Raw genomic sequence first — 20,852 nt, forward strand, 5'->3', positions numbered from 1 at the left:
TGTATATTTGGACAGGTGTATAGTGGATATTTTTAAGGAGAGAAAGCAAAGAGAGCGAATCCATACCCCCGACCAAATCACCTATTAGCGTAACCCCTCTCCCATCTGCCTCCCCCAAAGCACCCGATCAAACCGCCGCTCAACCAGCGCCTGCGCATCCCCCGCATACACAAACACCTTCCCACTAGCCTCGTCCGGCTGCTCCCCATCCTTGAAGAAGATCAAACAATCCACAACTTCATACGCATTCGTCTCATAACGCGCTAGTTTCTGCGCTTCTTCCTCGGACTTGACTAGGTACGCAGACCCCGATACCACTTGTCCTTCGTTCCCTTTGATAAGGGCTGGATAATCGCCCCATTTCGCAATGGCGTAGCCTGTTACTTCTGCTTTGCGGAGGCGTGGCTCCTCGGGTAGGTCGAGGATTCGAGCAACTTGAGCTGGGGAGGTTAGGGTTCCGTAGAAGAAGTAGTATATTGGGAAGGTGGGTGGGGGGTGGAGGGGTTTGTTGTCCCGGGTGAGGGGGAGTAGTGGGGTGGGTGGGGGTTTTCTGGTTAGAAATGGTTCTGGAGGTGGAGGAGGAGGAAGTGGTGGTTTGGCGGGTTCTTGGGTGTGGGGTATTTTGTTCTGCATGAGATGTATGAGATGGAAGTGATATTGATTGATATTAAGGTTTATGGTTTAGATGTAGAACGAGTGCAGGAGTGAATTGCTGCGTGTGAGCTACAACAGGCAACAATGATGGTAGTTTAGGCGGTGAAGGAGACGTAGTACTAGAGATCGGCCACATAAAGGTGCACGGAATCTCAGATAGCGCGGGTGGGCAGATTGCTGCGCAAGTTCACTGTGCATGATTGGCTTCTTAGGTGTGCACCTGTTTTGAATACGCCGAAGGGGGAGAAGATTGCTAAGCAGTTGTGGATGAGTTGATGGAAGAGTTGGCGCTTGCAGGAGTAGAAGATATTCCCAAGGATTTGAGCCGTGATTGGATTCATGCTCTCCCCAAGGGCAATCTGTACTATGGACATAATCATGTGAAAATAATAACTATGTCGTTCGATACAAATCAAGTTAACGCCGCTTCATTGATAGCAACTTGCAATCAGCACATGTATGGTGGCCCGAAGGCGCACGTTCTCCATTTCCCCGTCGCGAAGCAAAAACTGCTCAATATCGTTGGGTTTGTCAATGATCCTACAGACTGGCCGCTCGGACAGCCAATGTCGGAGCCTGCGACAAAGGACGAAGTTGCGCTCGTGTTTTCAGACTGGGGCCCGACAGTGAGGTCGATCATCGACCTTTTGACGTCGGAATTGGACAAATGGGCCGTGTTCGATGCGATGGACCATCCGGCCCCTTCCTATTCCCGTGCGAGAATCTGTATCGCGGGTGATGCTGCCCACGCTTCTTCTCCGCACCATGGTGCAGGTGCAGGGATCGGGATTGAAGATGCCCTCGCTCTATGTGAACTCTTGGACCGGGTTCAGAAGGACCGCATAGCTCACGGCCGGAGCGATCGATGGGCTCTGCTAGAGACAGCCTTCTCCGTCTTCAGTGATGTGCGGTAGAGCGATCTCATTGGCTTGTTCGTAGTAGTCGCGAAGCATGCGATATTTACGAGTGGATCGATCCGGCCTGTGGCCAGGATATGACCAAAGGCCATGAAGAAATCACCCGCAGGTCGCACAAGATCTGGTACTTTGATGTCGAGGGTATGTTGAAGGAGTTGGAGCATGGGTACGCACGGTCTCTTGCTAGGTAATGAGTAGTACTCAAGCTTTTTTTCCTCTAGAAACATGTATGGATTCAGCCTAGCTATCACCTAAATCTCCAATAGTCCTCCTAGATCTTCTCAACAATCAATTTCTTGATCTGGTCGGAAGTCAACTCCTTCACCCCCAGTAACTCATTGTCATTCACGTCATACGCGCCGCCGTAGGCGTCGCCGGCCAGAGCAGTCCCTCTAAGGAGCTTCAAGATAACTGGCATGGTATGGTCACCCGCAGCAAGCTGCTCCAGGCTTTCTGCCAAAACCGCACTTGTTTGCTCCTTGGTCACATCCCACTCAGTTTCAGGTTTGAGTTCCTTTGCATATCTCAACCACTCATTCTGAGTCACGATTGCCTCGGACGTGAAAACAGCCCTATTCTTTGTAGCCTCGAAGTTCGTCAGGATTGCAGCCACGGCCTTTCCAACCGTTGACAATGAGGTTGTGCTGAGCCTGTTATCGCCATCGTCCAGCAGAGTGACAGTGTGCTTCGCAAAGTCCAGGAAAACCGAAGTGGTCAAGAGGAAGTCCAAAAAGGCGCCGCATCCGAGGACCGTCCAAGTGATATCGCCGCCCGCGCTCTTTTCCCGGAGATACTTCTGGATCTTGGCCATGGAACTATACAACGGATAACCCTCGACTTTGGGGTTGGTGGTAACCGTGCCAAAGTCAGACGGAATGAAGCGCTTCACCCCGGCCGTGATGGCGGCATCAATCAAAATAGTTTGGCCCTCGATTGCTTCGGCGCTGACGGTTGAGACGACGGCATCGATACCTTGGAGCGCAGCGGTTAAGGAGCTGTGGGAGGTATAGTCGACTTCGAGGACTTTGACGTTCGAATCATAGGATTTCTTCGCACGTGCGAGTACAGTGACATCAAAGCCGGCATCGAAGAGTGCTTTGAGAACATGAGGCCCGAGGGTACCCGATGCCTAGGAAGGCGTTAGTACCCTATACACTTGTTGTGTTTGGTCGGGATTTCTTACTCCGGCTATCGCGACGGTTTTGATTTCCGGCATTGTGCTTGGAGAGAGAGCTTTGACAATTAGATAGATTTGATACGTGAGAAAAAATTGATGGTACAGAAGAGTCACATTTGACCAGGAAACAGCCTCTATTTATGCCTTTCTATCATCTCGGGCAAAAGTGGTTGTCAGCATGGCCTGCGGATCCCCGATGCGGACTTCCGCAAGAAAAGTCCGCACCGCTCTCCGCATCTCCGCACTCCCCCTCGCCTCTTCCGCTGGCCTCCGCACGCAGCGGACGCTCTCTTCTACACCTCTCTATCGCGCGATACCTGGCATTTGTGCCGTGATTCGAGCAGAGAAAATTAGAATGAGCTCGTCTGATCGTGGAAGCATCGCGAAGAAAGCGTGTACCCGATGTCGGCGCCAAAAAAGGCGATGCGACAGGGCTCTGCCAGAGTGCGGACTCTGCCAGAGGTGGTGATCACGTACCCCCCTAAGGTATCGCAGCATCTGTGCTAATACACTCTCAGACTCCACAAATCATGCACGTATGATACAGTGGAGCTCAACACCCCCGAAATCACACCATCACCTGCTTCTGAGACGACACATTTTGGCTGGGAGCCGTTGTCACCGGCGCAGATCAAACATGCCATCATCGAAAGGCTCGATTCTGCCACGCCGGATAGCGTTCTTGCCCGATACATCCGATCAATCAATCCTTGGTTTCCTTTTCTCTCTCACTTGGCACAAAGGCAGCTCCCATCGTCATGGCATGATGCCTCCCTCAGCTTTGCGATGCTATCTTTCTGCATCGTGATGCTGGATACCAGACCGCCACTCTCCGAAGGGAGCAAATGCAAGTCGTTGTATTTATGGGCAAAGAGCTGGACATCATTAATCGAGGGACTCGGAATCCACTCCCTCGAGCTTGTCCAAGCGAGAACGCTGATAGCGTTGTTCGAAGTCGTACATGGGCTATACCCAGCGGCTTACATCTCCGTCGGAGCCACAACCAGAGCCACCGATGCACTCAACATTCATTCTAGATATCTATCATCGCCAGACCCTCCAAATAATGGAACACCGACACCAGAAGTGGCCTTTATCTGGTGTGGCATCTATACACTTGACAGGTCAGTCATCCAGCCATGAAGGACTTTAAACTATCCTCAGCTGACCCTCGCAGATACATGGCAATCGAATCCGGCTCGCGACTTTCGCTTACCGGCTCAGTCACCCCCGACATCCACGATGGTCTTAGAAAACTAATCTGCCCCAGTCTCTACGATGAGGATCACACCAGTGCTTTCTATAAAGTCTCGAGGCTCTATGGGGCCGCTGATATCCTGGATAAAATGCATACTGCGCTCAACAACCCCACCGGAGATAGCGCTGCCGATGCACAACACATAATGCTACTACTGGAGACCGCCAGCAATCTCCAGGCAATAGTCACCAAGGACATTGGGTATACGGACGAGGTATATTCCGGTGCATTGAGTCTCTGCAATACGTAAGTCAATCCTTTCCCTCTTGTCTCGCAGATTCCTCCCAGTGGCAAGGCACACGCTTGTCTATCGCAATCTGACACCAGTATAGTGGACTCTTTCTTGCATACGAAAATGCCAGTAAACTCACCTTCATTGATGAAATCATTACGACGTGTAATACCATCGGTACGATGTCTCTGAACGACCTCCTGGCGACGTTAGCCGCCAAACTGGATCCCTTTGTCAACGGCACCACAATAGCAGACTTTGACCGTCTTTCCCCGTTTACCATGCTCATGGTCTATCGCGCCGCGGCACTCGTGACGCAAAGGCTGTTGGTTGAGAATACATGTCAAGACAATCTGAGGATGTTGCGGATCTTTAGAGGATTTCTACGCACAGTCAGCGAGAGGTGGCTATGTTGTGGTAAGTTGAGCAAGAAGCTCCGTGGTGTCGTTGGTTGGACGCTGACAGGACCTACACAGAGCGTTATCTCGAACTCCTTGATGAGAATACAACCCCGCGGCTCTTGAAATTCATCGAACAGGGGCAGAATACTGATTCCGGCAATACGTAATTATGTAGTGGCTTGTATGATAGTCTCCTCATGATGGTTACTTTGATTTATATGGCAAGCTTGTAGGAGAGGCTATGAAGACGGCATCATGTTAGCTTTCTGAGGCACAAATTCCTAGAATAGAGACGAGCATTTGGGTCTGTCGGATATTTGTCACTCGATAAGTTGTAGCGCGCACCGTGTTCTATGCGGTTCGCACCTCAAAGGTACATTTTCCTTGAGGTGGCCAGTGGGGGTTGACGCGACAGATGGGGATCTTATCGGCCCGTCTCCATCATCTCAAGGGACCACCCTATGCCATATCAAGCATTAGCAAGGCAGGCGATGGCTTCATTATCGACGATGGCTAGAAGCCGCAGGCTCGATGAAGCATACAACCTACGATAGCAGGTAAGCTTAAGAGGCCTGTTCCCCTGCCCTCCAAAAAAGCTGGTACGATAGCCCTCTCTCTCTTCTGTGTGAAGCGGGGGATCAAACTGCATCGAGCCTTAACTTCCCCTTAAGTAGCCCCCACGCCCAAAATAAAACGACGACCAAGATCTCGACAAAGGAGAACGCTAGGCTACCCCCAAATACCAGGCTGTGATATGTCCACGCATTTTCCGGGTTGAGATGAACGACCTGACACACGATAGCCCACGGAAGCACATAGAGCATGTTGGAGATCGAGGAATGCGCGAGATACCATGATGTGCGAGTTGCAAGAAGTATTGCAACAAATGGGATTGATAAGCCGTAAAGAATATAGCACCTACTTGAGTTCGGAAAAGGTGGTAGAAGAACATTCCAGGTGTGCATAGGGGTACTGTGCCCTGGTTGAGAATTCCACAGGCTTTTCGCTAAGCTTGCTGATCCGCGGTAGTACCTCGTCATGATGAAGTTACGAAAGATACAAGAATTTGTTGGCAATGCTGATCAAAAGTAAACATTCCTGGTATTATCCTCTCTATTTCTTTTCTTTTGTGTAATCGCACATCTACGTCATCAAATTTTTAGCCACTGTCTTCAAAGAGCCCCTCCTGATTTATGAGCCCCAGGCCCATTCACCAGTTACTTAGCAATTCATAGCTTTCTCAATACTATATCTTTCGGCGTTCGGTATTCGAAAATAGCGAGGACATTCGCGATTTTATAAGCAAAAACTTTGTCTATCCGTCCTTGTCTGTGGGTCGGTCCGCCGGTGAAGAATTATATAAACGCTCGGTCCGTAGTTCTTCATGTAAGGGGCAATAACATGTATGATAGATAGATATGTCCTCCTCTACTTTAAACTAGCCTTTGACCTTGGCAGGTAAGGTCGCCATTGTGACAGGTGGATCACGAGGTATCGGTGCTGCGGTGGCTATTGAGCTTGCCAAGCGCGGTACAAACGTAAGCAATAAACCCATCTCCAGACCAACTCTTCAACCCTAACAAGACTGCAGGTTGCCATTACTTTTGTATCCCCGAGCAGCGAGCGCCGCGCGGAGGAAGTGATCTCTAAGATAAGCGGTTTCAGAAACGGCTCCCGCGCTATTAAGATCCATGCCGATATGCACGACCTTGCAGCTCCGCAGAAGATAATCGCTGAGACGATCGCTGCCTTTGGTGATGCAATAGACATCTTAGTCAATAACGCCGGCTCCGCACAGGTTGCACCGCTTGGGGAGATCACTCCAGACGATGTCGCGGATCTCGTCAACGTCAACATTCGCAGCGTTGTCTTTACCACACAAGCTGCTTTGCCACATCTGCGCAGCCCTGGGCGTATCCTCAACCTTGGCTGTACACTGAGCCGTGTCGCGCAACCGGCTGGTAGCGTGTATACCGCAACGAAGGCCGCCGTTGAGGCAATGGCCCGCTGCTGGGCCGCCGAGCTAGGTCCCGCTGGTCACACTGTCAACAGTGTTGCGCCAGGTCTCACCGGCACAGACATGAATGCGCACGGCACCGCACTGCCGGAGCAAACTGTCGGGGTTTTGAAGGCGATGACGCCCATGGGGCACAGGCTCGGCACGCCTGAGGATATTGCACTTGTGGTGGCAATGCTCACAGAGCCAGCGAGCCAGTGGATAACCGGACAGACCATCCAGGCTTGTGGAGGAAATTATATGTCTTAGGATGCTAGTTGGACTCTCAGTTGTGCCCTGTCATGGATTTGTATCTGTGGAAATAGTATATAGAACGTATTTTTATTATTCTACGGGTTATTCTACAGGTTATAGTATAGTATTCCGTGCATACTACTAGTTTGCCATTAAGTACGCATGTAGCCAATAGAATGTTTGTTAGGGAAGTATAATAGCCACGAGTTCAAAATTTGTCAAGATGTAGGGTCCATGTCTGTAGCCTCCGACCCATACGTAGATCCTAAATCCGCAGAGGTGGGCTTGTTGTGAGTCGTTCACTACTATCTTCTTCTTGCAAGCTGGTACTAGTCCCAGCTATTCTGTCTGCCATGTCTGTTGCCTTAGAGATGGCATCCGAAAGTGTGGTGTCCCTGCCGATGGCACTGCGGGCTGCTAGGTTCTGTGAAAATCCTGCTGCATTTGGGGCAGGGCCGCTTCCACTACTAGGAGGGGAGTGTCCCGCCGCGCCGGATCCAGCGCCAGAGTGACTAGGGCCACCAGGAGCAGAGAGGGGGCAGGCCGTGGTCCTGCGGTGGGCCTATTTTTTATAGTATTTGGAGACCTTCTTTTGTTTTATCGAAATAATTGATCAAAGCACCTTTATGGTGGTTGCTGATGGTCCGCCATTGGACGAGGCGGATGCAGCCAGCGGTATACCAGTGTTAGCAGAAGCAGCAGTTCTAGCAAGATCTGTAATCATATTTGCAGCCGTTTCTGTCGTTCTGTGGTCGCTTGGAGCTGAGATTGCAGATTCTAGCTTGCTGCTTGGCCTGCACTCGCTGCCCCTAATAAGGCTACAACGATTGACCCTCAGTGTGACTTCGATGCTATTGTAGTCTCGGTTGGGATGACTTCTCTGGACACTGATTCCTGCAACTTCGCGGAAGCTAATGGACTTGATATCCTGTCCTGGCCCGAAGCTGGTGATGACGTGTCCGGTCTGTGTGGTGAAGGCAGCTATGACCGGTGCGCTTCCATCGGCTCCGTCAACAATTGCTCCTTCAATGATTGTGTCAGCCGGCAAGGAGATTGCAGTGCTGGTTAGCGGAAGGATATTGAGGTTGAAAAGACTTGAAAGATGAGATATAAAGTCATGGTCACAGAGAACGCAGTTGGTTTGAGAAATCACGGATCAGGCTGAGTGTAGTCTTGCAGGGATATTCAAGATACGTTGCTGGGTAGGCAAGTTCTACGGCTCTAATGACAGGCCGCAGCGGGGATGTGTTCCTGCAGGTAGGTTGACCAGCTGGTGGCCCAGGAGCTGCCTCTGATGCATCTGTATGGGGAGTGTCTTCTCGGCTTGCTGCATGTGTCGAAGGGCTTGACTTCATCTGCTCCAGAATGGGAGTCCCCGCTGTCAGACTTGACCTCGTTCGCAGCGCCTCCTCAAGTGTAGCACCGAGAGGTCGTGCAAAGATAGTGAATGAGGTCTTTTTCTCAGACTCAAGTTCGATCCGGTCCATGTTAACTAGACTTTGCTGAATCTGCGGCGTAAGAGCGGCTCTGGCGAGTGGGATCTGAAAGTGCCGGATCAGATTGACGTTGTTGAAGTCAGGCATTGCCAGTGGAACAAATATGACTTGTCCGTTTGATTGATGTTTTGGAATAAGGTCCAGCCTTGGTAACTACGAGAATGAATCATTTTTCTGTTGCGTTGTCCACGTGATTGCTATGTAGCTTTTCGCATTTATCCTGTAGTATTGCTTCCCAGTGTCATCCGACGATGTCGAACATCATAATCACGTATCCTGTCATGACAATAATGATGATATGCTTATGCAGTAGCCCATCAATATACAAGATGAGATGTATCTTTAAGGCGATAGGTCGTTTACGTATCCTGTGAGCACGATAGTGATAGCTGGTCAGCGAATCCTAGCAATAATCCTCCGAAATTCCAGCATACTTCAAGCCATAATCTGCAAAACCCACTAGAGGCACCATGTAAAGTGGAGACAGAAGCACGCAATATCCTTTCACAATTATATTATTTATTGCAGGGATAACATCAGCACTAGTATGTTCAAAGCTTGTTGGAGATAACGTTGAGACAAGTGATATTATGGCGCGGTAAGACAGATCCGGCCTAACTATGATCAGACATCAATCACGGACATATTGCAGGGGCTAGGTATGGATAATGTTGCATCCGATATAGTGTCTATGTTCGGAGTTCAGAACTAAGATCTTTATTTTGTAATGTGGAGGCAAGCATTAAGAGATACAAAAACACTTTTCGACTCTAGCTATATACATATAACATGCCTTCAAAACACCATCAACACATCTTTATATACAATCTATCATACACTCAAATGCAACAACTCCTAGGCGCGGCACAACCGACCATCCTCCAACTGAGTCCAAGCATCTGATCCAACCGCCTTAAGAGCATAAAACAGTCCGTTGGGATCATACTTGTTCTTGACCTGCAACAAGCGGTCATAGTTGACGCCGTAGAAGGCCTTCTTCCAGTTGGGCTGCTGGAAGTTACCCTCGTTCATGTACGCTCCAGAGTTAGGAGCCAGAGCCTCGAGCAGAGGGATGTAGTCGTAAGTCATCTTGTCCTGCTCGACAATCATCTCGGCACGGGCATCCCACTCCCAGGGAGTCGTCAGAGTAGTATCAATGAGGGCCTCACGCCAGGCAGGTAGGACAGCGTTGTCAACGTCGCCGGCAATAGAGCGGTTGACATTCAAGCCGACTCCGATAAAGGTGGCTCCGTCAGACACAATCTGGCGGTACGCGTCCGTCAAGGCCGTGGTGTTCTGCACCACAACCTCGCGGGGGATCAACCAACCGCCATACTGGGCCTTGCCGACGGCGATCTCAGCCTCCATAGTGTTGAACTCCTCGAGATAAGTATCAAACATCTTGGCTTCAAGAGTGTAGTTGATACCCAGCTTGCTGAGTCCAGCTTCGAAGGGCGCCACCAACGAGCGGAGGGTGGCAACAGGGACACCCGGTCCAGTGAGAGGAGAGATGTAGAAGGAGGTGTTGGTGAAGTACCAAACACTCATGACGCCAGCGTCAACAATGCTAGGCAGAAGGGTGTGGTACAGAGTGACAGCCTCGAAGAAGGTATCCTGAGTGATGTTGGAGTTGGTGAAGGTCAGGCTCAGACCGGAAGTAGGGGTAGAAGTGTGAAGCTTGGAAGTCATAGCCACGACAACACCATAAGTACCACCGCCACCACCACTGAGTGCCCAGTAAAGATCCTTGTACTCATTATCACGGGTAGCAGTCACAAGCTCGCCAGTACCGGTAACAACCTCCCAGGCGAGGACCTGGTCAGCTGCCAGTCCGTAGCGCGACGAGAGCGCAGAGTGTCCACCACCCTGAGAGTATCCACCAGCAATACCCACTGAGGAGCACTCTCCGCCTACGATCTGGTAGCCGTGGGCATCAGCGAACTCGTATGCCTCAAATCCCTGCACACCTGCGCCCAGCCGCACAGCAGCGCCAGTGTAGTGCGAGTCCGTGTAGTTACTGATAAGCGTCCTGGACTTCAGGTTGTGTGTCCACACGCCCAGACCACCTGCACCAGTGGACTTGCCATTGTAGTCGTGGGCGGTGTTGCGGATCACCAGCCGGATATTGTGGGTGTCGGCAAAGTGGAGGGTCGCCGAGATATGCGCAGGAGTGGAGACGTTTACGGCGTAGTCGATGTAGTTGCCCATCGTGCAGGGCTTGTCGATCGGGTGGAAGGGGTCACAGCTGCCATTGGCGAACCATGGGGCCATGACAGAGCTGCTGGAGGTGTAGCTAGTGGGTGAAGGTATTAGCAAAGGGGATGTGACATTGGGAAATGCACCTTACTGAAGCTCAGGCTCTGTCCATTGTTCCTTCAGTGAGGCACAGACTGAGGCATTGTAGTAGGGAGAGTGGCATGGCTTGCCCAAGGGAATGGTCTTGATGAGACGACCCTCAACAGTTTTGTTGAACTGAGCCCATTCGCTCTGGGAGGGCCAGCAGGCATCTCCAGGGAAGCAGCGGCAGTTGGAAGAGTTGCTGCTAATGGCCGAAGCCGAGGCTGAGGCCGTGAGGGCCAGCAAGCTAGTCCAGAGGGATGGTGCCAACATGATTGAGGGATAACAAGCTCTGCTCGGGAATCCCTCCGAGGAGACCGGGGATGGCCGATTTATATCCCTGTCGATAATGCTGAAACTCCTATGCCACTACCGGCATCTGTCGGCTCCTACAATCACTTACAGCAAGTGAAGTGGGCCTAGTCATTTCCGTTGCTCGTGAAGATATTAATTAGATTGCATGATCCCTGTTGGTTTCGGAGGACACATTTCGTGCAGTCTGCACACGTTTAGGCAGAGAAGTTTCATGGCAACTTCGACGCTATTCTTCCTGTTCGCCCACATGGTCAGCTGCATGGCATTTTATTTGCTCAAACCACCGCGCCGCTTGGATCTAGTTTCCAACGGTCTCGGCCAAGGTCTTCGAAATATACAAGCTCCTCCACCATCTTCGTCGTCCTATCATGCGAGCTGATCGATATTGGCCCAGGCTTTTAGTCTCTCCGCTTATTGACCGGACAGTGTTTGCCCCGCTTGGGGTCTACGCGGCGCGATTCCCCCGTTCCTGGCGGACGCTTAGGGCATCTCCACAGCGGGTCGTTAGTGTCTGTGTGGCGGCGACGGATTCTGGCACGGTTTCCAGTCCGGCGATGTCTTACATTTAGCTTCATTTCGCTTGCCAGGATTCGATCCATCGCGTAATCGCCAAGTTCTCGCAATTTCCTCGGCTTTTCCATATGGCTGACAAGGATTATGCCTGCAGAAGTGTGATTAATTAAAATCTCACCTGAAGATGCTTGGTATCTAGGGTTGGGGGATCTCACCCTGCACCGTGTGTGTTGGGCAGAATAATTTTTGTTTTCATGTCTTCCCAGTTTCTACGATCAACTGCAGAATGCCATGGGTTGGGTCCATAATCTTGCCCACCCGGATGCCCACAGCCATGTGGCGCGAGTGATCGCGATCTGCTTGACATTCAGCATCAGTGCGGTGATCGCCCTTTTGCTACGCTTTTATATCCGCTTGCATTCGAAACGTGCCCTTTGGCTAGACGACTACTCGGCGGCATGCAGTGCAGTGTTGGGATTAGCTTACGCGGGGATCGCAGTGGCCCGTACGCTGCCCTTGGACAACCCGAATGACCAGTGCAACTGACAGTTTAGAAACACGGTATGGTTTAGGACTGGATGCAGCTTCGTTCCCAGATGCGAACGTGGTGATGTTCAGTAAGGTCGGCAATCCTCTGTTTCCGCTCTTTGCCGTGGATTTCTGACTCCGGTGACAATTCAGATCCAATACGCCGGCGGCCCCACGTATATCCTCGCTATCCTCTGCTTCAAGGTCTCGCTCCTGACATCTTATCTACGGATCGGAGGTTTCGTGGCCACCTATCGATGGAGTATCATTGGCGTGGTGATAGCCGTGGTGTGCAACCAGGTTATTTTCACTTTTCTCTTAACACTGGCGTGCAATCCAGTGAGTATATTCCGGTTCACTGCGGGATCTATCTAACAAACGATTAGGTCGCGAAGCAATGGGACGCGAGTCTTCCAGGAACATGCATTGACACGGTTGCTTCATATTATGGTATGCGCCCATGACTATCATCATATTTCATACTGACAGAATAACAGCATTGGCCGGTACATCCATCCCTTCCTCTACCACCCAAAAAAATAATTCTTGACCGAAACGACAGGAACAAGCTTGGGCTTCGACATAGTCATTATTGCCCTCCCCCTCCCAGTGCTATGGTCCTTACAACTCCGACAAGCGCAAAAGGTCTCATCCGGTCCTCGCCCTCCCTTCCCTTCCCATTCAACGTGCGCTAACAAGTCAACCAAACGATAAAAGATCGCTCTAATGGCCCTCTTCGCCCTCGGATTCTTCATAACCATCATCCAGATTATCCGTATCTTCACCATCAAGCATCTGAAAACCTACACGGACAGCCAACCGATCGTCTTATGGTCGCAAGTGGAAATAAGCCTGGGAGTAAGCAACAAACCCGTTATCACCACGTCCCCTTGCCGCGCCTAACTAAACCCCCCAAAACCAGGTAATAATCGCATGCGTTCCAACCTACGGCCCTTACTTCCACGCTTTCGCTTCGACCCTTACCTCAAGCTACAACACCCGCCGCCAACGACGCCAACACGCCTCGCAAAGCCAGACTATGGATGCTGGCCGCTCGTACGCTTTGAGTGGGGTGCGTCGTACGCAGCGCAACCAGAGTCGCATGTTACCTTCTGAGACGGATGATCAGGCTGAGATCCTGGAGTTAGGGGAGGCCAGTGCTGGAAGAAACAGGCCGTGGGATAATTCGGTTGCGGTGACTACAACAATTGGACACGGTGATGGGGATAGTAGTGGCGGGGAGAGGAGTTCGTTGGGAAGTGGCAGGGGGAGAGGAAGTGGAGAAGGGAAGGATGGGGAGGGGCCGTTACAGATCCAGAGGGTCGTGGAGGTGGAGGTTAGGGTTGATTAGGTTTCTTTGGGGTTAGGGAGTAATCCGTGTATAGAGAAAAGTAGCAAGGTAGTAATAATAATGAAATTCCGTATGTTCTGTTTGGGCACAGCTTCACTGAGCAGAAGTAATGGTGGTTTGGGCTTATCTTTAGTACAATTGGATGCATCGATCCATCAGGAAAGAAAAAAATCGAGTGAGGATATGCCATCAACCGGAGGTGAAACAGAGAATGAAGTCTACTGTACTAAACCAGTAGAAAAACGTATCTCCTGCACGAAAAGCTATGAAAGCCACGGGTCGTCATTCCGGGTTGAGAATGCCTGTCAGAGAATAGATGTGATTCTCGAGATGGACCCTTTCAAGATGTTGGGTGCGGTGCGCGAGAGGTATTGTTCATGAGAACGACTTTTGTATCGAGTCTATCTCATACCAATGAATATGTCAATAAGAGCGCACAACGTAACATGCTCATTTCGAAATTGTGCCGTAAATGAAAGGGTTAGTGGCGGTGATATTACATTGTGATTTAATGTGTGCCTAGGCAAGGGAAGCCTTCGAAACTTTTACTGATCTGAAGCATTGACTACTATCAAATGCGATCATATAAGCAGAGAGAGAGGGAGAGAGAGATAGGAGAACTGGTAAGTGATAGACAGACAAGAGAAGCTAGTTGTTAGTAAGGAAAATGGAAGAAAAGACGAATGTCCCTCAGATAAAGTTCTGAGCCAGTCATTCTAGATTTTCCATATATACACTCCATTGTCGCTGCGAGTGATCTACACAGCCCCTACTTGGATCGCCTGATACTCCACAGGACTGAAAGATGGCAGTCAAGGCACCATACTCCAGTATCAACGGGATGTGCTACTTATGGCGTTATGAGTACTACGCGTTAATCGGTCTGTTCGCCTTCGCCAAGCCGCATGGACTATGTATTGAAACAACACTGGGAGCGTTATTTCCCCAAATCGCTAACATTTGTTTCCGAGAAAGATATGATTGAAACCTTCCCTCTGCGGTGGACACAGCCTGCGACAGTATAGAAGGATGTCAAGTCCACAATACTTGGGTCTAGTTATAGTCAGATCTAAAATATGGCAAAAAGAAAATGTACGAAGAACGTGCGAGAACACAAGGTCGCCCATGGCTTCTCGGCCGACCGCCGGAAAGAGGAGGTCGAGGGTTGAAAATTAACCCTCACAGGTACAAAAAAGCAAATATGCAAGAGGAAAGTCGCTCTCAGACGGTACCCTAGTCGTAGTATCATGCATTGGCTCAGCCTATTGGCGCTAAAATGATGATGAACTGGCTTACCCCACCAAACCGTTCGCCGTCGCCTTGCTCTTCGGCCTGTTCTCCCCATCTCCACCTTTCTCTGCCTTTGCAATATCGTCGTCAAACTCTACCTTCTGATATTCGCTTACAGACACAAGGAAGTGTTGGATTGGCAACGTTAGCAGAGCAACATGACTGCTCGTCGTTGGACGAGCAGTGACGACTACATCGTCGGCTGGATATGCGCCCTGCCATGCGAACTGGATGCTGCCCGACGAGCCCTGGACCAGGAATACGACTGCCAGCTGAAACTATCTGAGAACCATCAGAATGTATACGTCTATGGAGAGATCAATGGCTTTAACATTGTAATCGCATGTCCACCGTTCGCAGAGTACGGAACAACGCCAGCAATAATCACAGCCCAACACATGAAGGCCAGCTTCAAGTCGTTGCGGTACAGGTTCCTGGTTGGGGTTGGAGGGGGTGCCCCCAATGAATCAAACGACATACGCCTAGGTGATGTTGTAGTCAGTACTCCTATGGGAAACGACTCAGGGGTTATACCATATGACTGGGGAAAGAGATTGCCCTCAGGTCAGTCCCAGCAAATTGGGACGCTTAACAAACCGCCTCAGCCGCTCCGCAGAGCGATATCTTGCTTGCAAACAGATCACAACTTCAACACTCACTTAGCCGGATCCCTAGCCCCCATCCTGACATATGGCAAACGTATTGAGTGTCCGGCACACGATAAAGACCGTCTTTTTGCGTCAAGCTACACTCACCCCGACCCAGAGGTACCATGTGCCAGTTGTGATCAGACACAGGTTATTCCACGGAAAAAGAGACTTTCGGATTGCCCTCGCGTGCATTATGGGCTGATCGCCTCAGGGAATCAAGTGATGAAGGACGCAGTAACCCGGGATGAACTAGCAAATTCTCGAGGTATTCTATGCTTTGAGATGGAAGCTGCTGGATTGATGGACGAATTCGAATGTCTGGTCGTCCGCGGAATACATGATTATTCAGACTCGCACAAAAACAAGGATTGGCAGTCTTATGCGGCAGCTTCGGCGGCGGCATATGTCAAAACACTCTTGAAAATATTTGCCCCGGCCCATTAGAAAGATACCAGAAGATGAAGGTAAGACTATCCCATGACCCTTTCATATATGCCTATCTCTAATTTTGATGATGAAGTGGGGGTATCTCCCGCCCTGGAAGAAATCCTACGGAAACTATTCGTTACAGATCCTAACGAGGACAGACGGAGCCTAATGGCACGCAGAGGTGGGCCCTCTAAAGACACCTGCCAATGGATATTCCAAACAGATGAGCTAAAAAACTGGTTGGATGCGAATACGAACACGCATAACCCCCAAAATAGTATTCTTTGGCTGAATGGGCTCCCCGGAAGTGGGAAGTCAACGATGGCAATGTGTCTCACAGAGGGCCTAGAGCAACAGTTCAACACGGACCGCAAAGATGGTTCATTTGCATTCTTCTTTTGCGAGGCAAACCACGACACGCAGAACACCGCTACAGCCATTCTCAGAGGGATCTTATGGCAGCAAATTCGCCAAAATCCAATACTGCAGGACTGGCTGATTGGGAGGTTTCGCGAACGCAACGACACTCTCCTTCAATCTTTCGAGGGACTCTGGACTATATTAACCGAAATGGCTACAGACCCACGTTGTAAGATCTCATAGTGTATTATTGACGCGCTGGATGAATGTGACTCGGGGTCGCAGACGAGAATTCTCGAGCAATTAAAACTCAGTTTCTTCGATCGCCCTTAGGAGCGGTTCACATCGAAAGTTCGAATACTGATTACTAGTCGGCCTTACTACGAGATTGCCTCATGCCTAGGTTTCTTTCCTTCGAGAGATATTGCTACCTTCGTTGAGGAAAGGAAGACGGATATCCAGTTATTCATCCGACAGAAGGTTGGCGATCTCAGCACGCGGAAAGGGTATCATGACAAGATGAAGGATCAAATCCAGGAAATACTAGAAGCAAAGGCTGATGAAACTTTCCTATGGATTGGGTTGACATGCGATGAGTTGAAGAATGTCGACCTACAAGACACTCTGGCCTTTCTCAATAATCTCGCCCCTGGTCTGAACGCAATTTATACGAAACTGATGGAGAAGGCGATTGAAAATGAACAAAAGCGGGAGAGGGTGTATGCCATTCTTGCTATTGTTGCCGTGGCACGACAGGCGTTGACCTTATCCCAACTGTGCACTGCCTGCTCTCTATATACTGGCGAGGATAAAGAGGCACAGATCGCCTTCATCAGAGCAGACATCAAAGATTGTCGTCTGATGGTAGTAGAGATTGAGGGCTTTGTAAACCTCCTTCACAAGTCAGTCCAGGACTTTCTATTTGGAGCTGGCATGAGATATTTGATATTTTCCATCCAAGGAAGAGTCACACGCTCTTCTAGCATATGCGTGCATCAATCACACTGCAAGGCACTTCCGAAATAGAGCTGGTCGTTTTGAAAAGTTGCTCGATGAGTATCTCCACGAGCTCAGGAAGAAGAACGATGAACACGACGTGATGAAGAAGGAGGCAGCACATATGAGACTCAGAGAGGAGATTTCTACATGGGGCGACTTCATACCATACTGTTCTCAATTCTGGATGGAGCACGCTCACCTGAGTGGGATGGTCTTTGATCCCGCCAAAGTCACAGAAACCCATTTCCTTACGCTCGACTCTCCATCCCGAGATTTATGGCTGCGGTATTACGGTTTGGATCCTTGTCATGCTGCATACAACATGGGGATATTGCATATTGCAGCACAATGGGGAATACCGAGCTTGGTGGATTTTGCGCTCGGTAAGAATTTGGCAACCGAAGGTGGCTTCTACATCCACACAGACTCTCTCCCATCCCACGGGGGCACTCCGCTTCTATGGGCTGCCATTTTTGGAAACATAGCTGTGTTTACCGAATTAGTATCCCGGACTGATCCGACAAGACCTCTCACAAGTAGCGTTCTCACGGCCCTTGTTGAGCATAACTCCAACCGTGAAAATTTTATCACGAGCCTGCTCCATCAAATGGGAAGTCAGATTGTTGTAACCGAGGAACTTGAGATTGCAGCAGTGAAAAATACTCGAGAAGGGTCCGAAATCTTGAAAGCATTGTTGTTTCATCGAGACCAGATGTCAAGGAAGAGGCCCCATATCGCTACCAATGTACTTGTTGAGGCTGCTCGAAATGGATCTCAGGGCATACGGACCATGAAGATGATATTCACATACTTCCAAAATAATGTTTCAATCACTGAAGAGGTCTTGGGGGCAGCTGCAAGAAATGCCAAATGTGCCAGCGCACTTCTGGATATGTTACTTGAGCATTGGACCGAGGAAACCATCCCAGAATGGGTTGTCGCTGCAGCGGCGGCTCATCCTACAGACGGCCCGCATATCATTCGAATACTCCAGGCAAAATCCCAGAACGCAATTTCAGTTACGGATGATATACTTGCGAGCGCATTCGGAAACATAGACAGCGGTGTTGCGTGTCTTGAACAGTTATGGAAAGAATGGCCATACCTCACCGTCGTCGGAGGCTCAGCAATCCCATACCATTTTGGCGGAGCGGGGCACGAAGGGGTCTTGTGCTGGACTCTTTCACAGCCATGCCAACGCGTGGTATTTTTCAAAGACGCTTTTCGGAGTATCCTTGCAAGACGGAGCGTGACAGTGTTGGAGCAGATCATGATCGAGTGGCCGGGTCTACATCTATCACATGATTTACTGCAGGCAGCTGCAAGTAACAGCAAACATGGCGCATCTATATTCACATTCCTCTATATGTCTTGCCCGGAGCAAATACAGGTAACCGAGGACCTGGTGACAGAGGCGGTAGGATCAGACCTAGAGACGTTAGAAATCATTCTGTCGCACAGACCAGCAAATCATGACGTGGTCAACAGAGAAGCCCTTCGGAAGGCTGTTGAGATGTACAATGCCTTAGAGATCTTACCAACTCTTTTAAATGCCAAGACAGGGCCCTTTTCCCTAGTCGGGACACGTGATACGCCGGACGTCATGAAGTTCTGCCTGGACCAACCAAATGTTATGGTTAACGTCGATGAGGACATGATGTATGATCTGGAATACCTCGACGAGAAGGAAGATTTGTTGAAACGTATATTGAGTCTGCCCGACAACCAAGTCCAAGTTTCGGGCGCAGCTGCTGAGACGATAATTCATGAATATGGGCGATCCCATACCCGGCTTCTTCTTCGCCACAGCAATGTACAACTCACTAAGGAAGGTGTTAATTCTATTGTGGGGCACCAGGATCCGGATACAGTGTCCCTGGTGCTAAATCATCAAGCAATTGAAGTCGATCGCCATCTCCACGACGCCTCATGTCGTAACGACGACGCTGGACAAGTGTTGGCCATCATAATAGAGAGCACTTCTGGAGACATGTCTGTGAATGAGAGAGTACTGGAAATCGTTCTACGTGAATGCAAGTCACATATCATTGAGAAGTATATCCGGCATCTACCACCTCATACGTGGAGAAGGGAATTGATTCGTCTTCTGGTATCTCACCAATCGAATTCCCAGTACACCCAATCCTTAGTACTACGGTTGCTACAGTGCCATTAACAGGCTGTGATTGACCATTCCCTGATGGAAGCGATTGCTGAGTACTGTGATGAAACTGTCATGATGACGGCTATTCAGAGAAGCAGCATGTTTACGCAAGAAACAGTGACAGCAGCTATGAAAAATATAATGCACGGAAGGAAGATCTGGGGATTGCTAATTGGCGATGTTTTACCGAACGTACCCGTCGATACGGAGTTTGTTCACAATCTGGCACGCATATCAGACCCGGAGACCATACATCGTGTTTTTCAGCAGGCATCTGGCGCCCCACTTGGTCTGAGTAGATTCTTGCTTTGCTGGGCGGCAGCTGAGAACCGCAATTTTGGTTGTAGGGCGATTGAGTCAATCCTCAATATTAATGATGATGATCTGCTGCAAGATGGTCGAGCGACTCAGCGATCTTCATTGTGCTCTTTCAACCCTCATTGTAGACCTATACCACTCACAGGAGCGATAATCGATGCCCTCGGCAGGGACGAGCAATCTGGGCCGAGCTTTGTCCAAACCTTTCTTCACACATGCGCCACTAAAGTCTGGATCACTGGAACTGGCCTGAGAACAATAATTAGAAATTTTGATGTTAGATTCATACGCGAACTGTTCTCACACAAGATTCTCCCGTCAGAGGTCGATGATTGCACTATCCAAGCAGGCGCTGCCAACCGAAGAGATGGCCCAAGAGTTCTTGACTTTTTGCTTTCACAGGGAACAAGGAAACTCGAGATTGCAGGACACACAGTATCTGCTGCTTTGGCGAATACGGAACATCGGAAAGCTATAATGTCACGGTTAATAGCCAGTGAGAGGACTATCTTCGGACAGTCTGACGTTGCTGAAATCATGAAAACCCTGGATCCCACCATGATGGCGGATGTATTTCTCTGTACATCTGAAAAGATTGAGATCGGTGAGGCGTGCATATTAGAAGCGATCCGCGGGATGGGTGGATATATCCCCCGTATTTTCACTTTGTTGCAACATCTACTGAGCCTCAACTTGCCTTTTATTGTAACGGCAGACATGATACAGGAAATACCCGATTCTGCCGCTGACCAATTGTGGCCCCATGACATCATGGAAAAGATCCAGGAAATGTTCAATGACCCGAATAATAAAGTACATATCACAGAAAGGGCGATCGTCGAGTTCACTAGACGTTGCTTTATCGGTCTCGATGTGTGGAAGCCAAGGGCCTCTGAACGTCTGAGCCAGCGGTATGCTATATTGGCTATGTACTGCAAGCAGCTTCCTGGACAAGGAATCGTCGACGAGGAGGTGATTGTGGAACTTTTACATACGAAAATCGATGTTTTTCAACCTCCCTGCCGTCCTCCCATATTCCTTCCAGCTTGCAATACCTGTGACCGAAGATTGGATGTGTCCCACTATGATGTCAGGCTGGAGTTTGTCCGCGAGGAAGGCTTACAGGATGTTTGAATTTCTAGAACGAGCCCGCCCACCATTAGCCATAACAACAGGGGGTGCCCTGAGTATCTTGAAATCAGGTGACCAGGA

At 49.8% G+C, this 20,852-nt stretch overlaps 10 protein-coding genes across 10 annotated transcripts; 6 read left to right on the forward strand and 4 right to left on the reverse strand.

The window, feature by feature from the left end:
- Positions 1-12: 12 nt before the first annotated feature.
- BO87DRAFT_380009 (gamma-glutamylcyclotransferase family protein) lies at positions 13-685 on the reverse strand. The gene has a single exon (XM_025624202.1). The coding sequence runs from the start codon at positions 631-633 to the stop codon at positions 85-87; it is 549 nt and encodes a 182-aa protein (XP_025475637.1). The 5' UTR covers positions 634-685; the 3' UTR covers positions 13-84.
- Positions 686-1,049: 364 nt separating this feature from the next.
- BO87DRAFT_429828 (FAD-dependent oxidoreductase) lies at positions 1,050-1,568 on the forward strand (the record flags this gene model as incomplete). The annotated part of the gene is made up of 1 exon (XM_025627515.1): positions 1,050-1,568. The coding sequence occupies one exon, from the start codon at positions 1,050-1,052 to the stop codon at positions 1,566-1,568; it is 519 nt and encodes a 172-aa protein (XP_025475638.1).
- A 243-nt stretch (positions 1,569-1,811) lies between these two features.
- BO87DRAFT_343203 (aromatic alcohol reductase) lies at positions 1,812-2,854 on the reverse strand. The gene is made up of 2 exons (XM_025620769.1): positions 2,755-2,854; positions 1,812-2,700 (listed from the first exon to the last, which is right to left on the reverse strand). The coding sequence occupies exons 1-2, from the start codon at positions 2,785-2,787 to the stop codon at positions 1,843-1,845; spliced, it is 891 nt and encodes a 296-aa protein (XP_025475639.1). The 5' UTR covers positions 2,788-2,854; the 3' UTR covers positions 1,812-1,842.
- Positions 2,855-3,157: 303 nt separating this feature from the next.
- BO87DRAFT_343206 (fungal specific transcription factor domain-containing protein) lies at positions 3,158-4,888 on the forward strand. Its single transcript, XM_025620770.1, has 5 exons — positions 3,158-3,210; positions 3,267-3,872; positions 3,926-4,252; positions 4,339-4,655; positions 4,715-4,888. Exons 2-5 carry the CDS (start codon positions 3,535-3,537, stop codon positions 4,804-4,806), a joined length of 1,074 nt encoding a protein of 357 aa, XP_025475640.1. The 5' UTR covers positions 3,158-3,210; positions 3,267-3,534; the 3' UTR covers positions 4,807-4,888.
- A 607-nt stretch (positions 4,889-5,495) lies between these two features.
- On the forward strand, positions 5,496-6,905 carry BO87DRAFT_409940 (SDR family NAD(P)-dependent oxidoreductase; the record flags this gene model as incomplete). Its single annotated transcript, XM_025626277.1, has 3 exons — positions 5,496-5,579; positions 6,082-6,177; positions 6,231-6,905. The coding sequence occupies 3 exons, from the start codon at positions 5,496-5,498 to the stop codon at positions 6,903-6,905; spliced, it is 855 nt and encodes a 284-aa protein (XP_025475641.1).
- A 250-nt stretch (positions 6,906-7,155) lies between these two features.
- BO87DRAFT_390335 (uncharacterized protein) lies at positions 7,156-8,473 on the reverse strand (the record flags this gene model as incomplete). The annotated part of the gene is made up of 3 exons (XM_025624929.1): positions 7,156-7,452; positions 7,513-7,984; positions 8,085-8,473. 3 exons carry the CDS (start codon positions 8,471-8,473, stop codon positions 7,156-7,158), a joined length of 1,158 nt encoding a protein of 385 aa, XP_025475642.1.
- A 681-nt stretch (positions 8,474-9,154) lies between these two features.
- BO87DRAFT_367504 (FAD-dependent oxidoreductase) lies at positions 9,155-11,197 on the reverse strand. Its single transcript, XM_025621890.1, has 2 exons — positions 10,734-11,197; positions 9,155-10,679 (listed from the first exon to the last, which is right to left on the reverse strand). The coding sequence occupies exons 1-2, from the start codon at positions 10,994-10,996 to the stop codon at positions 9,242-9,244; spliced, it is 1,701 nt and encodes a 566-aa protein (XP_025475643.1). The 5' UTR covers positions 10,997-11,197; the 3' UTR covers positions 9,155-9,241.
- Positions 11,198-11,769: 572 nt separating this feature from the next.
- Positions 11,770-13,430, forward strand: BO87DRAFT_462440 (uncharacterized protein; the record flags this gene model as incomplete). Its single annotated transcript, XM_025629160.1, has 8 exons — positions 11,770-12,056; positions 12,106-12,173; positions 12,233-12,418; positions 12,466-12,529; positions 12,577-12,585; positions 12,642-12,724; positions 12,797-12,937; positions 13,002-13,430. Exons 1-8 carry the CDS (start codon positions 11,843-11,845, stop codon positions 13,428-13,430), a joined length of 1,194 nt encoding a protein of 397 aa, XP_025475644.1. The 5' UTR covers positions 11,770-11,842.
- A 1,448-nt stretch (positions 13,431-14,878) lies between these two features.
- On the forward strand, positions 14,879-15,814 carry BO87DRAFT_409943 (purine and uridine phosphorylase; the record flags this gene model as incomplete). Its single annotated transcript, XM_025626278.1, has 1 exon — positions 14,879-15,814. The coding sequence occupies one exon, from the start codon at positions 14,879-14,881 to the stop codon at positions 15,812-15,814; it is 936 nt and encodes a 311-aa protein (XP_025475645.1).
- Positions 15,815-16,120: 306 nt separating this feature from the next.
- BO87DRAFT_400630 (uncharacterized protein) lies at positions 16,121-17,545 on the forward strand (the record flags this gene model as incomplete). Its single annotated transcript, XM_025625541.1, has 5 exons — positions 16,121-16,305; position 16,403; positions 16,493-16,811; positions 17,275-17,443; positions 17,503-17,545. 5 exons carry the CDS (start codon positions 16,121-16,123, stop codon positions 17,543-17,545), a joined length of 717 nt encoding a protein of 238 aa, XP_025475646.1.
- Between the last annotated feature and the right edge of the window lie 3,307 nt (positions 17,546-20,852).

Source organism: Aspergillus neoniger (genome assembly GCF_003184625.1).
Source record: "Aspergillus neoniger CBS 115656 unplaced genomic scaffold BO87scaffold_39, whole genome shotgun sequence".
Taxonomy (NCBI): Eukaryota; Fungi; Ascomycota; class Eurotiomycetes; order Eurotiales; family Aspergillaceae; genus Aspergillus; species Aspergillus neoniger.

Excerpts from the sequence above, each read along its gene's own strand:
- BO87DRAFT_380009 (XM_025624202.1), bottom strand. The coding sequence starts at position 633 with ATGCAGAACAAAATACCCCACACCCAAGAACCCGCCAAACCACCACTT.
- BO87DRAFT_343203 (XM_025620769.1), bottom strand. The coding sequence starts at position 2,787 with ATGCCGGAAATCAAAACCGTCGCGATAGCCGGA. Across the intron at positions 2,701-2,754 it reads AAACCGTCGCGATAGCCGGA|GCATCGGGTACCCTCGGGCC; the intron begins GTAAGAAATCCC and ends ACGCCTTCCTAG.
- BO87DRAFT_343206 (XM_025620770.1), top strand. The coding sequence starts at position 3,535 with ATGCTATCTTTCTGCATCGTGATGCTGGATACCAGACCGCCACTCTCC. Across the intron at positions 3,873-3,925 it reads GGCATCTATACACTTGACAG|ATACATGGCAATCGAATCCG; the intron begins GTCAGTCATCCA and ends TGACCCTCGCAG. Across the intron at positions 4,656-4,714 it reads CGAGAGGTGGCTATGTTGTG|AGCGTTATCTCGAACTCCTT; the intron begins GTAAGTTGAGCA and ends GGACCTACACAG.
- BO87DRAFT_367504 (XM_025621890.1), bottom strand. The coding sequence starts at position 10,996 with ATGTTGGCACCATCCCTCTGGACTAGCTTGCTGGCCCTCACGGCCTCA. Across the intron at positions 10,680-10,733 it reads TGGACAGAGCCTGAGCTTCA|CTACACCTCCAGCAGCTCTG; the intron begins GTAAGGTGCATT and ends TTCACCCACTAG.